The following is a 17,504-nucleotide window of genomic DNA, read 5'->3' as shown; positions in this document are numbered from 1 at the left end:
AAAATCTTCTCGGGATTGCGCGCGGGTTAGATTATTTAAGAGCGCCGACGTTTCGGGTACCGACTCGCTACCCATTCTCACGGCTACTGATAGAAAATTCGAAAAGACCGTTGAAGCCCAGCGTTAGGAGGAGCCGGATTGGTCGAGATCCGATTGTTGTCGCGGAAGACCGTGGACCAGCGTAGACTTAGCTCTGGCAAGCATAACTCTTTTAAGGGTTCTATTCCAAGAGCTGCTGATCGAAAATCCGGTGTCTCTGTTTACTTTCTTATTTTCAAGTTTAATTTCAATCGCCTCTTTGGTTAAACGATCCCAGAAATGATCCGATCGCCATAAAACTCTGGTGTCATCCCACCGTATTTTGTGGTCCTCATCCAAGCTATGCTCGACTATGGCTGATTTTTCCGGTTGACCAAGTCGGAAATGCCTTTGATGTTCTTTGAGACGATTAGATATTGTTCGCCCAGTCTCACCCACGTAGACATTACCACACTCACAGGGGATTTTATAAACTCCAGGAGTCATAAGGCCAATTGGATCTTCTACACAGACGAGGCGATCTCTTAAACTCGTCATAGGGCGATGGATGGTTTCGATATTATACCTCCTCAAAACCCTAGAAATCTTGCCCGAAATAGTGGAAATATAGGGTAAAAAGGCCCTGGCTGTCGGTTTAGGTTGGTCTTCCTTCATAACCGAGCTCTTTGCAGTTGCGGAGGTTTTTCTGAAGGCCAAAGTGATCTGCCGCTCTCCGTACCCATTCTGGCGGAAGGTATTCTTAAGATAGTCCAACCGGATCCCGAGAAGATTTTTCTAAAGTTATTCGCCGGGAAAGTGTAAAATCATATAAAATTAAATATAGTTTCCGCATTATTTTCAAAATATTTCAGACCACAGTTGAGGTGCAGTCAATAAAGTTCACATTCCAGATGATAATAATCTGGTTGAATATGTAGTTAAATAACAACCAAATATGAAATTGAGCAAAACTGCGATATTGAAATCAATTTCTATAGCAAATAGGCAACCCGTGCGAAAATTTCGCACCTTAGGGAATAAGTAGGTATGCCAGGGAAGTGGTGTCAAAAAACTCTATCTCCGTAGAATTAAAAATAAACAAAAAAATTAAATAAAATTTTAATGTCTCTTACTTCTTAGACTTTATTTTTCATGCTTTTGCCTGATTATATTACGTTTCTTTGGTTTAGTTATGGATTTTACGGGTTTTTAAACCATGTTTTGAAGTTTAGGATGAAGAAATTGAGGAGTCAATATACCTCGAGCGTGTTATCGAAATGGAATAATCGAAAAATTTAAGTCAAATTGATGGATAAAGAGTGAAATTTGAGATTCAGATTGTATTTTTCCTCAGAAGACGGTGATTCAACGTTGAAGATGATACCGCATTTATCACTGTCGATTCAGTATTAACGGAGCATATACGAAATGACAGAGAGAGACCTTTATGTACTAATATATGATGATGGACCACCATATGAAGGAGGCTATGAGAAAGAGATATTAAAAAATTGTAGATAAGCACATAACCTTTACAACAAAGATGACTTTTTTCATCTAAATTTTTATTTTTTCCCTGACTTTCCTCATAAAAGACAAATACCAACCACAACAGGCTTTCCATAAGACTTTTCACTCAATGATTATACTATTCGCTGAGCTTAGATCCAACTTGACATCGTCACAAAGCTAGTAAATTGACGAGAATGACGAATTTCCATAGATTATCAGCAGAAAAATTCAAATTCGTGGCAACTGGTGAATTCGACGTCATATTGCCAAAAACCTCGCTGAATTTAATCGACCTTTAAAGAGACAAGTCATAACTGGCCAAGCGAAAAGGTTAATTTCGCTTGCTCAGTCCGTCAGAGGAGAGCAAAGATCTTCTCTCGCATGGGTCGCTCGCTATATCGCGTGTTTAAGCCTCGTACCGAACTCTTGACAATTGGCCCTTGTTAATTCAGGCGTGGGCTATATTCCTCCCCCGTTTTAAGAAAGACGTTCTTCCCCCGCTGAGAAATGACAATCCCCGGGCAATTAGCATGGAAACAAGTCCTGAGCAGCGTTGTGGCTTCGTCTTGCATCCCGCCCGCGTGCTTTCATTGGCCGATCCTTTGTGAAATGAGGAGCCACTCAATGATATTTTACTTTGATTCGCTGAATGAGAGACTACATCCACTCCGTCTACCATGGATTCGTGAGTAATTCTTGCGCGTGGGCTTCTTTAAGCTCGGCTGGTGTTGTCTTCCCGCTTTGATGCACTACTTGATCATAGATTGTGCGCGTGCGTCAAATTGCACATTCGTCGGTAGCCTTTTTTTTTGTTCAAATGTAAGTCACAATTTCAGCACTATCTTTCTGTTTTGCAGCATGTGAGACAACTACCTCGCGAATGCGACGTATCAACTAGCTTCTATATGAGGAGATTGCAACGTGATAACCGTCTTTATACCTCACTGAGCACTGTATTTGCTTTGTAAAATTATATTTCAACACGTTCATTGAAATCCCATCCGAGCGGAAGAATGAATGAATGTCTGATATTCCCCCTTCCCATAGAATGAACCATCTATGTGAGACAAATCTCAAATGAAAAATTCCATTTACGGAAATTTCAATGAAACAGCATTATTTAAAGATTTATAACTAATACCTTCAGGCTTTACTTTGTGAAACCTCTCCATATTGGAAGTAAGGAAATAAAACTTTGTAAGGTTCACTGTTATTTAATTATGGGCACGACCCGGGTTTCGTAACTTGGTTACATCGTCAGGTGACTGATCTTGCATGCATCATACATTTATACACAAGTACACAAGTGACTGTGAGGACATCTATCGGAAAGGATCAACCAACTATCGGAAAATATCAACCAGTCCTTTTCCTTTCCGAGAAAGCCGACACGGCCGCGAAGGCAGCCAGCGAGGACGACGTTGCTGATTCTCTGCTGGTACCATACGAGGATTTGAAGGCGACCACAAAAAAGATAGCCTTAGAAAAGTGGAAAGAGACTTGGCGCTCTCTGACCGGGAATAAACTGCGCTCAATCAAGCCGGTAATCTCAGCGTGGCCCACGTCTGTCAGGAGGAATCGGAGGGAGGAGGTCGCAATCGCACGATTGAGAATTGGGCACTGCGCTCTCACCCACTCGTACCTCTTCACTGAAGAGAGAATTCCACCTCTATGTCATGTTTGCGACTCTCCCATTACTGTGAGACATCTCCTGACAGAATGTGAGAAATACCGTTCTGTGCGCCATCGGCTGAACATCGGAGGAGACCTAGGACACATCCTAGGAGGCGACCCTGATAGTGTCAGCCGAGTGATAAAGTTTTTAATGAAGACCGGGCTAATTAACAGTGTTTGAATTCCAACCCTTTTTATAATCTGACAACCCCTTTTATTTCAAAACTTTTATGAATGTTTAAATGTTTTTTTTATGTATCTTTTAAAATTTTTGATTTTATAGATTGTCAGTGGTGCAAATGACCTTGGTTGTCGAGGCACCCTAAAAACAAATACTACTACTACCGGGTCGTGCCCATAATTAAATAACAGTGAGCCTTAAAAAGTTTTATTTCCTTACTTCCAATTTAAAGATTTACACAGAAGTTTCATTCGACTGAAAAATTATCTACACTATATTCACGCATTACTATATATATTTATTTTTGCCACCATTTCTTCATGCAAAATGCGTGAATAGCCATGCATCGCTGACATCAAAGCGCCTAAAGCAGAAAGACTAAACTTATTGGGTAAAAATGTCGAGGTACAAATGCAATGATAACATACCACTGATGACACTCACGATAAAATGATATCGATATTTGATCGTATTGACGCCTTTTTATATAGTACTATACAAAAGTAATACCTTATTCCTGAAACAAATGTAAGCTCATCTTCATGAAGGCTATTACGGCGCACAATTTCCGGTATTGGTGTAGTCTACAATATACACTTCTTTACCAATTGAGGTATCTTAAATTTTTGAATTTGGCAAATTGATTTTCGATTTTATGACGGTTAAATAATTATCATAAAATAATTTTTATCAGGTAAAGTAGATACTAAATGAAATTGCTGAAATATTTATTTTGGCAAAAATCCTCTAAGAAATGAAAATAGAACTGATGCTTCCAAACCGAAGATATTACGAGTGCATTGTTCTGAATTTACTTCCGATAAACAATAAGAAAGAGACAAAAACGCCAATACATTTTCAAATGACAAAGGACTCATTCAGTATGCGAATAAGAGATTCATATTCAGTGAAACAGCGAAAAAGGTTTTTATTATCCCTTCCAAGAACAAACTCACCACGCATAGTTTACTAAATACTATTCATAATTCATGTCCGACCTTTAAAAAAAAAAATAAAAATTCAACCCATAATGTTAACTCAGCAGCTTATACTAATTCACTCGACGGATTTTAAACTAAAAATGCAAAAAGAAACAGTGGTACATTCCAATGAAAGAGGTTCGTTAACATTTCATTAAAGGACTAAAAGAACTTGAACGAAATAATTGAAAAGTAGAGAGTTGAGATTCTAATGATGCCAAAATCGTCACAAAAAGCAGGATGTTACGTAATCTTAATTGGTCTTCCACACTGATTACCAGTTCACGAAAGAGTACTCCAGATGAGTTAGGAAATAATTCTCAACGGCTTTTGAGCCAGGCAGTGGATAATGTGTTATTTGCCAAGGGTTGAGTGGACTGTTGAGTTCAACAAATCCACGGGAAGACAAACTACTCATTAAAATTCCGTAAAAAAACTAAGAAAAGAACATGCACTCACGTTGAGATCTTGAGAACAGCTTTAAAGGCAGAGAAATTAAGGACTGAGGGAATTAATTTTTTTTTAAACTTTTCTGACAAATAAAACTATCGTCGCGGAGAACGTAAGTCCCGGTTTCAATTATTTCTACAAACATCAATTACTTACATTAATTACGCACACGCAGCGATTGGGTTTTTTAAAAAACGAAGACAGCAAAGGGGCTACAAAAGAAGAAATAATCAAATGATCTCGCAAGATAACTTCTTATTACGTCTCAAGATATCCAGTGTAGCAAAAAAAATTCGAAATAAAAAATGCATCCCCATTTTCTACTCCTACGCTAGATACCCGAGATGCATTGTCTAGTTCTAATCCTGTCAAAGCCATCTTGAAAAAAAACAAGGAAAAAGAATTGTAAATTACTTTCCAGGGCTTTCAAGCTTTAATTACAACTTCAAAGAAACCCGGAAAGTACAGAGATTAGCGGCGTCTCGAAAAAGCGCATGCCCAGATTAATACAGTCAGCATCGTTTCGGTATGAGTTACAAGAGACCCTTCTGCACGAAAGGCGGAGTTTCCCTATCCTAGATTAAAGCGACCATCAAATAAATTCTATAAATATCTTATCACATGCGAAGCACCCAACTGCTCACTTGTTTCGAAATCACGGAGTACAGGCACAGCGAGCGGTTAATTCGCTTACTTCCGACGCAAAAGCTCGCGGCCTGCATTTCGGGTCGCTTTGATTTAGATTAAGCGTGATTCGTAATTCTGCTCAGGTTTCCATCCCAACGCGAAACCCGCAACACGCCTACGAAATCTAACCAAATCGAGGGAGAATTCAGAGATACAGAGCAGCGGAGGATTAAAATATTTCACGATCCAAACGCACTTTGACGAAAGATTTTTATTTTACAGAATAATGAACCAAAACAGGGTGAACATATTAAATATTCCATGATATACAAGTACATATATTACATGAAAAGGATTGTGGAAACTCAAGTATAAAGTACAAATTACCAAGCAGTACCTTCCTAAATACTATCACAATTTTTGGACGCGTACTACAATATATATTCATCGGAATATTTACGATATGCATGCACTTGTATACTGCAATAATAAAGAGGGGCAACTCAAATATTAAGCACAGGTTCCCTAACAGTTCCCTACAAACTACTTTCACAATTGATTGTTTGAGGCGTAACTTTGTGAAAGCGATTCATTATTAAAATTAAAAGAACTTTGTGCTTTCACATGAATATTTATTCACAAATTTACGACCATGGTCTCAACGTTAGACGTCATCATCACGCGAACTCTACAGATGTAATGGACCTTCTTGGAATGGAAGTTCTTCTTTTTTTTAATTTTAATACTTTCACAATTTTTCGAAGTGCTTTAAAATACGTATAAATCGGAATATTTACGAGTATACATTAACTAAAAATGACCATCCACGATTACAAGCACCACTAATATTAATTCCGAACAATGAAGATTCACGTTGTACTTTCCCACACATTTTACTTTCGGTACTACGTATTCCACCGCCTGGTAGTACGTTTGGCATTAAGAATGCGACCTAAAAATTCAGTAAGAGGGTCAAAACGAGAATTACGGCAAATAAAAAGGGCGAAGAAGTGAAAATGAATCTTATCATTCAAAATAGATGGTAAAAGTATGATTAAGAGCTGTAAAAGATTAACCTCAAAACTAGGGATGGAGGGATCCAGGATTTTTTTCGGATCCGGATTCGGATCGGATCCTTGATTTTCGGAGCCAGATCTTTCGGATCGGGTATTTTCGGATCCAAATACATTTTCAAATTCCTGACGCTGAGATTCCTCCGATGATTGCTCAATCTCTTGGCAAAGAGTCACACTATTTGCCAGTCGTATTTTGCCTTTTTTAATTTCCACGTCGGAAATTCTCCTACGTAACCTCTGCGAGAGCTTTCAAAGAAAACGGTTCATGAGTAGGACAAGGATCGCATGTGACGGCGCATTCGAAGATAGAATCGGACCTCTTTCCACCCTTATGGGGCGTTGCATTCACTGAAGCTATTATTTAAAATTTCGGATCCAGATCCGATGTCTGCCGCGACTTTGGATCCGATGTATCCGATGAGGGGCAATATCCGCGAATATTTGGATACGAGGTATCCGACTCGACCATCCCTACTCTAAACATAACTCATCAATCTCTATAGTCTCAGGCTCAACTTTGTGGAAGTTGAGCCTGAATGTATGAAGACGAATGTATGTGCGTGACTGATGAAGACGCAGCTGCGTCGAAACTAGTTGTACCGCGAGAATAGATTGGTGGATAAATATATAGTTTGTTCTTTTCATTTGTTATAACTTGGGATGGTCGATATTACGTCTATCTATTTTATTGACTTGTTTGCGTGAAGCTGTAATATTTCGCCCGTGGTACTTTTCCAGTTTACTCCTATGTGGTTCTGTTATTTCAAAAATCAACTGCTCGATGGAAAAAGAGTTCTTTTAATGTCCTGAGGACGAAAAGTCCTCTATAGCTACCGGCACCCTTATCTCAGCCTACTTTGGGTGAAAATTCTTTGGAGGGAAGAACCGTTCGTTGAGGGTGCAGTGACCCTTTTTACCATCCGGGATTTTGAATGATTTGCTTGGAACAATGCTTTTGTATGATTTCCATGGTTTAAATAGCTCAAATTGAGCGTAATACAAAAATATTATGCATTTTATGGCGGTACATCATTTGTTGCAACTTTTTTATTTTTCAAAAACAGCAGGTTTTCATTATTAAAAAATATATTTGAAAGTTAGCAATAAATGTTATTCAACTCATTCATAAAGAAAAGCAAGGTCCATTTATATTGAAATACACATCGATATAAATATATTTTTGATGCTAATGTTTAAAAAAAATTGCGAATTTAGTAAAAATAGCTGGATTTTTCAGTAGGACTTTAAAATCAGCGGCCGGCACTCAAAGAGTTAACAGCAGAGTGCGTTACAATCTGTCAGCTGATGAGAATAAATCAAACGTGTACAGTAACGTGTTTACCTACAGTAGTCGTCTTACCCTTGCCACATGGACCCCCCCAAAATGTACCCTTTCTCCAAATTAACTCTCTCCCTCCCGCCCCCTAATTTTTTTCCGGGCCTCGCCGCTCTGCTAGGTGGTGGGTTACCACGTTGCATTTCCAGTCTGCCAGGATTAGCCATAAGCGATTACGACCTTGTCATTCCGAGTGTAATGGTCGCGCATGGTTCCTCTCGCTACATGCTCGCAACGTTGGATTGAATCATTTTATGCCTCTCCCGGCGATCATTCCAACCACACAGCGAGCGCGCGTTCCAACCGCGAGCAATTTCAGGGATTTCCAGTATTTCCTCGGTAAGAGAGAATAAAACTGCATGGGGAAAAGGGCTTGCCGAAAATAAAAAACCGCTGTTCCAACACGCTCGCGAGGTCTCACTCGAGTGGAGAAAACGCGAAAGCTTATCGCACTGTGAAACAGACGATTCTGGTGATGGAGGAATCTTTTCTCTGAAAACCGGTTACCAAGGGTGTCACGGTAGCAACCGCGAGCTGAAGTTTATGATTTATTAGGCCAACTTTGGCATTTGCCGTAAATATTCGATGAATTTGAACGATACCAGACATTCGCAGAAGTGGAAGGGAATTCGTGCGTTGATACATATATATCTACCTCTCAAGCAGCCTCAATAGGCGCGTGGCGGGGGGTGTTAGGACACCACCCGAAAACAATTAAAAAGGAAAGATCTTAACGAAATCAAGCCTAGCATTCATTAAAGCAATGTTGGTGGTTGTTTTCGGGAAATGCTGCGTAGGTAACATTTTCTTACTCGACGTTTCACTCCTCCTACTGGGAGCGTTTTCAAGAGAATGGGAAACCGTTCTCGTCCCGAGCTTATATATGTTTCGTTAACCCACTGTTGACCCGATTTTGAATTTTCACGGAAGGCGTTAGCCGTTGGTCATTAGATTGGAAACCTCTCCATATGCGGCTGAGGTTATATCCATCCTTCCTATTGAAGTTGTTTGGCCTTTTCGCAATCTCGACGGATTCGCGTATAAGACGCGGATGATATTATTCCGTCTTCGCCAATACCCGTGTAGCGTTAAACATTATTTTATGCCCAGGGCTGGAGGCGTAATGTTCAGTTACCGCTGATGCGTCCCACTGATGTAGTTTTAACGCTCTTTCATGCTCTTTAAGCCTTTGGGAGATAGAACGCTTGCTCTGTCCCACGTAGCTTCTGCAGCAGCAGCAGGGAACCTCATACACTCCTATGGATTGAAGGGGATGATGGCTATCCTTCGGTGAAGGTAGGATATTTTGAATTTTCTTCACCGTGCAGAAGCGGGTCTTGATGTTCCTTTTTTTTTTAGCGATTCTATCATACATTCATTAAAGCCCTTCATTTTTCGCGGGAGAAACCAATTCCTATCCTTCTCGGTCTACTTATGGAAGTACTGTCGGACCTGGAAATATAGTGAGGTCCTAATATGATACATATTTCTGTAAGCCCGCAGCAGTATTTGGCGAATCGACTAGCTTTCCTTTGTATTTCATTCAGTTCACGGATTGATTCTTTCTGCGCCTGATCTCATATTCTCGCTGCATATTCAAGGCGCGGTCGGACGAGTGCGAAGACGCACCTCTCTTTCATATCTTCATCCTAAAATCTTCCCACAACACGCACGACGAAACCCAGCTTCATGTCACTGTCGCGAATATTTATTCTATGCGTTTCCCACAATAGGTTCGAAGTTGCCCTAACTCCCAGATTCTTCACTTAATCTGTCGCCTTTATATCGACAATGCGTTGCCTCTTACTTAAATGTGCAGGCAATACATCAATATCAACGGTGCTTTAAATTGGCTTTAACCTCTTACATATACTTATATAAATAAATACCACTGATAGAAAAAGTATCATGAAATGTTCTTGGTCTGCATAACAATTATGCTTGTCAAAATTCAAATTTGTAATTAATTTGAGTCACCCGCAAAGGCGAAATCAAAGCGAATGATTTTTCCTCTGTGGATTTTTCTCACACTTTTAATTTTGTCCCTATACATGATGAAATCGCTATCAATATAATCCCAAACATGAATTCTGGTTTAGCAGTAAGCAGCGGTAATGTTAAACATTGGTAAGTTAATAAAAAAAACGCGCTATTCAGCATTTTACTTATTATTTTATGAAATGGTATTAAATAACTTATTTAAACATATTAATTAATTAAATTAGTTTAATATAATGAATTTTAATTATTACTTAATGCCATTGCATAAAAAATGATGAAAATGTTTGATTTAGGCTCTTAAGGCAACAATAAATATATATGTTCCACGAAAAATTTACACTTTTGGATGAGGTTAGTGTAGCTGGTACTGACTTTTGATCAAAGCACGTGGAATTATAATCTTCCGTTTAGATTACTTAGATGTGAAGAATACTTAAATGTGCAACGATTACCCGCTTGAGATTTGGAGTAGATAGCTAGTAACAATTGATTTTTTTAATGTATAGAGTACCGGTAAAAATTAACAAAGATATAATGGCTAACAATTAAATAATTATTTTACTTCGTTACATCACGTCACAGCAACCTGTTAAGGTGTTGAATGATAGTGGACTGTATTAAAGTGCTGGTTTGGTATCAGGATTATTTTCATGAAACTACACTTGTACACAAAGTAAACTTAAGGTTCTTGAAAGAATCTGGTACTGTCCCACAAGTCTACCCAGAATGATTACGCGAGGCTGACTGGCTTCCCTTGGCCGGCCGGAGAGAGCGCAAGGATTTATTTATTATAGTATTCTACCGATTAAGGTAGGTTTCCATGGAGTACTAAAGAAGTGATCTGGGAGCCTCCCCTTCCTTCCAGCGCTGCCTTCTTCAATTCTCTGTAAGGCCTACTCCCTTTCAATCTATCTTAAAATCCTATTCTTTTCTTCCCCTCCCTCGTTTCCCTAACATTCTACCCTCTAACACCATTTTCAACATCCCCTCCCCGCTAAGTATTCGCTCCATCCATACATTCTGTCTCCTCCGTACCTCATCTAACGTAATTAGGCTTGGATGAGGCAAGAAAAAAATCTTAACTCAAACAAGGCCACCGCGTGTCTGATAACGAGTAAATCTGAGGATAATCTTCATCCTACGCGTAGCATCGATTTCGTACGCATATGTATACCATGACAAGGGTTTGAGAACCACTAATCGCAAGAATCTGGATGCGCAGTTTCACGTGTTCACAAACTGGCTTCGTGTGGAGTTAAGGATTAGGACATGTGTTCATGCACGTTCCCACGCGGGAGAGCGATGAGAATTAGATCATATAGACTCCTCCGCTAATCATCTCCGTTCATAACGGCACGAAACTGATGCTATGCCCCGCGGTTAAATTTGCTCGTAAATGAGCCTTTATCCAAAAAGAGCGGAACTTCCAAGCGCTCTACCAAGAATTCATCTTCCTTAATGGAACGCGCTGGTCTTAAAACAGAATGTAAAGGTCGAGGCTGATTCTAGCAGATATGTTACACCAGAGAAATACGGGCTAATGGACTCCATAGAAGAAAACAATAAGATGCAAGACTTTCGAAACAGGGGGTTTATGAAAGAGGAATGAGTCCATCAAGACATTTTAAAATCGGTTTATAAAAAATAAACCGTTTAGCTAAGTATTTATCGCCATATATTATTCTTAATCAATTAGTAAGTGTTTACTGCACCGTTTAAAATTAAAATGAAACATCCCAGGGCCAATAATCTTTTAAACTTTTCATTTTTAAATGAGAAACAAGGGAATAATCCAAACGACTGCTGCAACATTCAATACCTTGAATACATTTTTCAAAATTTTTTATGGCTTAAAGCTGTTGGGCAAAATACTGTAAATTCAAATAAAAAATGAATCTTTAAATGCAAACAATCACCAAATTCATGACTGTATCTCGAAATATTGTACTGATGAAATCATTTTTTTCTAGTTATTTCCAGAGCAATGAATATAATAATACATAATAATATAAGACCAAATATTGGGTCCCAAATGATAAAGCGTTAAAAAGTGCTAAAAATCTTCATTAAAATTTAGTAAAATGTGATTCCAAAATTTATTCCAGAAAAAATGACATTATTATCGGAATGGAAAGAATGCTAAACGTGAAAAAATGCTATGCTTTGTAAAAATTAATATTCTACGGCGAAGAAATTCACATAAAATATTGTTACCAATCACAGAATACAGAGAATATTAATTACTTTTTGACCCACTTCATTAATTTGGCAAAATATAATTTAATAGGTGCAAACTTTTTGATTTAAATCCACGCAGTAATGAAAAATCACATATTTTGGTACCAAAGAGAAATGCAAACAGCAGCTTGACAAATATCAAAAAATGACTAATATTTCTAGAAAATAATCCAAAATTTTCTATTACGGATGCGATTACAGCTACATTCTAAACATTACAGCTGGTGCACATAGGAAATTGGAAATAGACCCGCTAAATAACACACAACTCGGAACATAAACCATGACGTTTTAAGCTCAAGTGGCGTAAATACCAGCCAGTGATATGTCAAAAAAGTAAAACAGGATTAGAAATAACAAGTCTTTCAATGATTTTCACAACTAATAGAGTCGATATAAAAATTCATTTATGCATCGAATTCTTGCTCAATTCTTACGGAATTACGTACGTAAATCATAATCACATGAAGATTCCTTCGGTGGGGGACAAGTAAATTTTTTTTTGATACATCAGAATTATATCCAGGTAAGTTATATTTAACTTACAAAATGAAACTGCGTCAATTATAACCTCAGCCTTCATCTAAATATTTTTAATTTCAACACAACAGCCATGACCTTACGGTTCTACATAAAATATGAATGCTGCAATAAGTCGAATTTTCCAAAAGTTTTTTATTAATAAGAACAGCATCTCGTTTCGGTATCAATGAAATCTCCTCGAGAAACTTCGCAAAATCAACACTTCACTGATTTGAACCAAGTGAAAGGTCAAAATAAACCATCGCACACGTTATGCATGAAATATATTCAATAAGAAAGTTCCCATACAGAATGAAAATTAATGCGCACACAATATAGCACAGAGGAAGTAACACGTTCATTTGACTCACCTGGTTCTCACTGAGGTCTGCAAGGCTTAAGTTGTACACCAAGTTCCTGAAATGAGAAGAAAAAAAAATTTGGGTCAGAAATACAGTTTGAAATGCTGAGTGGTCTCACTAAAACACTAAATCAACACAGATGACGCGACATTGGGCTAGTTCGCCATTCATTTTATTTATTATTGTCGATTGCGATAGTGTGTGAAAAATAAAAAGACCTGAATTTTTCCGTTTTTTGAACCATCGTCTATTTCTCGAGATATTCGCGACGAAATATCGACGGGCTTACCCCTTTCGCTGATGAGTTCATGACGTCACTGACTCTTGCCGAGACATCCGCGGCGACATAGTTGTCAATAGGTCGGGATAACATTTTTCGATTCACTACATACATATCCATAATTTAAGACTGCCAAGCAAAATATTTTCACAACATAAAACATGCAGAATGATCCGTGACATAATTTCACTTTATTCTTTGAAGCAGCGAGGCGATAAATGCAGACAGAAAATCCAGAAAATCCATCATTAAAAACTAGTTATAAACGATTTGATTCGACATTAAGCGCCGAATAGAAATTGGAAATATTATCCTTCGACGAAATACATTTACATTATTACTATTGTAATCTCATAAAATGGTTCCAATATCTTAAGTTCTCTTTCAACTGCCAGAACTTTAATAATCCAACATCATTGCTCGAATATGTGCCTTGTGAAAAATTATTCACGCGTTAAATACTTTTGAAGACTCAAGACTACCAGCGTTTTATTCACTATGATTTTGGTTGTGAGAAGTACAACCAAATCCCTGAAGACAATACCATTGTAAAAAGTGATTACTCGGGAATTCAAACTCTGGAAAGATACGAATTCCAAATGAAAATGCAATAAAATCAAGTCGAACAGTGCAACAGAGAGGATTCAGGATAACTGGGGCAAATCAATTTCCGGAATGCGATGGCATCTGAACTCAGAGCCCTTTTGATTCCCCACTTCTGACTTCAGAAGAGCATTGAACATCGCTGACTTTCCCGAATATGATCGGTAATTGATGGTAAAGTCGATTACTTACGACAAAAAGCACCCCAAGAGTAGCGACTGACCTACAAAATCTTCGCGGTTATCGAGTTGATTCACAATCAATCATATTCAGAGGTTTTTTTTTCTTTGGTCGTATTCGAAAAAGCACACAAAAGATTGGCGATATAAACTGAAATCTGGGTAAGTATTCACTTCATGATATTAAGTCCTCAACTATTTTCATAAGCTTAAAAATTATCAGCGGTACCTACAGAACGATGCCCTAATTTTGTTAAATACAAATATATGTACATTCAAATACTACAACAAACAAAAACACATATGCAATGGTATAAATAAAAGGATTTCCCATTTGAAACCAAGGTAAGTGCATGGTGACAATAAATGGCTGGTATGCCGTTGAAGTAGAAGTATTATGTGATCATAATGAAATAATTCATCTCCAGGCTGATATAATAATACGATACTAATACGACAGCAAAAAACTACCCCGCAAGCAGCCTAAAAGGCGTGTGGCAGGGGGTGTTAGGGCACCAGCCAGCAATAATACGATAGCGTCAATGGAATGTGAAAAAAACCTCAAGATATCTCCAACACATTTCGGAGCTTTTGCAAGTTTGCTTCCACGTAACATATTATCGGTAGTATTCGAATATTCTTCAAGCAGAGCAGGGATATGACTCATAACAGAGGGTGAACAAAATAGTAACACAAGCCAGTTATGCGTATTTCACACTCAATCAAGGGTTGAACCCAACTGTCTTCACAAAAATAAATAAAATGAAACCAAAAGATGAACATACATTAGTTCCACACACAACTATATTTAAAAAATAGTTACTTCGATATGAATTGAAAATATTTATATCGTTTTGCGTCCCCAAGTCCTCGGTAAAAATTTTAAAGGTAAAACATGTAAAAACAGATTACGAATGCAGATTAACATCACACGGAGTAATTTGAATGTATTTACATTTCGGCTGCTATGATTAGAATAAAATCCAATCGGGAGATAATATATACCTTTTACCAATAGTAAAACAAATACTCGAATATAAAATTAATCATTACTTCACAAAACGAAAAAAAAATTCCAGGGTATTTACATAAATCATAGTACATATTATTCTTGAAATTTGGGACGGAGGAGGAAGTTCTAGTTTCTCCAGGTAAATGATTCGATAGGTTTCAGGTGGAAATTAGGATGAAGTTTTCGAAAAGGTAAAAATGGTATTCAGGAGCAGAGATTATATCCGTGAGTCGAGTTGACCATACGGTTAGTATTAAGACTGAATATGAAGACATGGAATTACCAGGAAATCTCTCATGCTTGCCGCAATTTAGTCCCAGCAATTACAATGCACATGATTGCCAATAATGGTTTATGGGTAAAATCTAGACCATAATGAGGGGCATGATTTGTCCTAGTCATTTACAAGCAATAGCCCTCGAATTCCTCACCGCTAAACTAACTAGCATTATTAGTATAAGCCAGTATTACAGGAATACAATTTATTTATGACACAAAAAATGTGATTCACCCACATGCATTAATAACGAAGCCAAAATCAAGGTCGCAGGAATAGAAGTATCAACAACTTTGCTACTTCCACATTGTAATTTATTGAAACCAAGGTCGGTGTCAATAAATTACTATGTGGAAATAGCAAAGTTGCTGATCCTTCTATTCCTGCGATTATGGATTTCCACCAAGTTACGCCCGCTACTATTAATTATAATTACAAAATCAAGGTAATTTTCCATGCAAAGAAAAAATATAACATGGCCTCCATTCAATACTCAAAAATGATTATTAATAATATTTAATCAGTTAATGATGGAGAAAATCTATCCGATTATAACGACACAGGCTTCGTTTATAAAAAAGACCAGGGCCACACCCATACCTCCCCAGGATACTCACAGGGTTTTGACCAATGAGAGCCATGCCATCAAACAAAGGATTAGAAAAAAAACAAGAAAAGGCTATGGTGAAAACACAGAATACATATAAATTACCTATTTCCATGAATGAACGCCACGCGCATCATGTTTACAAACGGATTTTTTCCGGGTAAAGGAGCCAATCACGGCGCTCGGCTTTGATGGAGGCACACATCACATTAAGGACTTCAATGTCTGGTACTGGCATTCTCCGTGGGACACGTGTATGTAATCGGGTTCTACAAAGAGAAAACGCGGGGATCGGGAACGAGGGAATGGTCTCGCTAGGCGCACGGGTAAATCTCAGCGAGAGAGAGAAGCTGGCGCATGGCATATTGTGACGTTCATTGGGACTAAGTGAAGCACCCGTTCTTTGGGAGGTTTCCCTGAGCAACTACAACGCGTGGAGCGCCTCGCCTGTAATTGACTAGTCTTCCTCCAACAAAGACAATTATACAACGTGCACAGCACCGGAGACGAGTCTACCAAAGACGAGGATACGAAAGGGTGTTTGACAAGGCACCTGACTGTAGGTATTCTCCAAATCCACGCACGTGGACGTTTGACGATCAGCTCTCGGATACGCGTCTGTCTTAAAAGCCTTTTTGAATTAGCGAACTGAAAGAACAAATGGCGATTCAATTAGGGGTGTTAGTCCAACTTCAAAACCTCATCAGAGCTTGCGGAATATCGAGAATCCAGCCAAGCAATACGCCAACTATTGGCCAAATTCGTAAGTAGAGCTCCGAGATCAAATCGATTCCCTAAGGAAACCACGTAGACAAATCATTGGCATTTATGGGAATTTACCGATTTTTCTAATTATATTTTTGGTATTAAACTATCATAACGTCGTAAGCAATATATTTTATGCATTCATATTCATATAAAATTCCTTTTAGTTGTCATTCATCGCTACAATTCATCATTTACTGGGACGGTAGTTTACTTGTTTAATGCACTTGGGGTGACCGACGCATTGCACTTTATCTTATCTAGCCTGCTAATCATGGTGTTTTTAATCGTAGTCACGCATTTATGGTCATTGGGAACACTTTGAGTAATAGCTTTTAGATAGTAGAGGCTATTTCAGCTAAAATTTATTAATTCCTAAATCTTAACTGCTATTTGTCGTTGCCCATAGGAATTGAAATACCTCCTCAAAGCCTAGAAAAATCATCCTTGATGTTTTCTACTTCAATTTTCGCAGTGGCTCGACGATTCATCCTATTACGCCTATGTTATCATCACAATTATATCCTCGATGCGTCAGCCATGTTGGCAAATTACGTCACTGCCTTCAGCGCCGCCATCGGTGATTTGAGTCTCGAATAGAGCCTGCATCACACGATGATATTTTTCCGTCCCTCTAGAGAAAGGGCTTCAACCGCGGCCCCAGGGCCGGCTAATTTCTTGCGACCCCTAGAGGCTAAAGAAAATGTTGTATCGCGGCACACAGCATAAAACATATATATCGACACACAAGTCGAAAATAAACAATGTTAACAATCGCATTGAATAGCCCCATAGTCCCCTCGC

The 17,504-nt window shown here is 38.3% G+C and overlaps 1 protein-coding gene across 1 annotated transcript in view; it reads right to left on the bottom strand.

Annotated features, from left to right (window-relative positions):
- LOC124169861 (semaphorin-1A) overlaps nucleotides 1–17,504 on the bottom strand; it is a 473,520-nt gene that overhangs the window by 54,602 nt on the left and 401,414 nt on the right. The window contains exon 4 of the mRNA XM_046548662.1: nucleotides 12,987–13,032. Within this exon, the coding sequence (XP_046404618.1) occupies nucleotides 12,987–13,032 (46 nt within the window). The remainder of the gene's footprint in view (nucleotides 1–12,986; nucleotides 13,033–17,504) is intronic.

Source organism: Ischnura elegans, chromosome 12, assembly GCF_921293095.1.
Source record: "Ischnura elegans chromosome 12, ioIscEleg1.1, whole genome shotgun sequence".
Taxonomy (NCBI): Eukaryota; Metazoa; Arthropoda; class Insecta; order Odonata; family Coenagrionidae; genus Ischnura; species Ischnura elegans.
The sequence above is the reverse complement of the archived record's forward strand: the minus strand, read 5'-3'. Positions and strand labels throughout refer to the sequence as shown.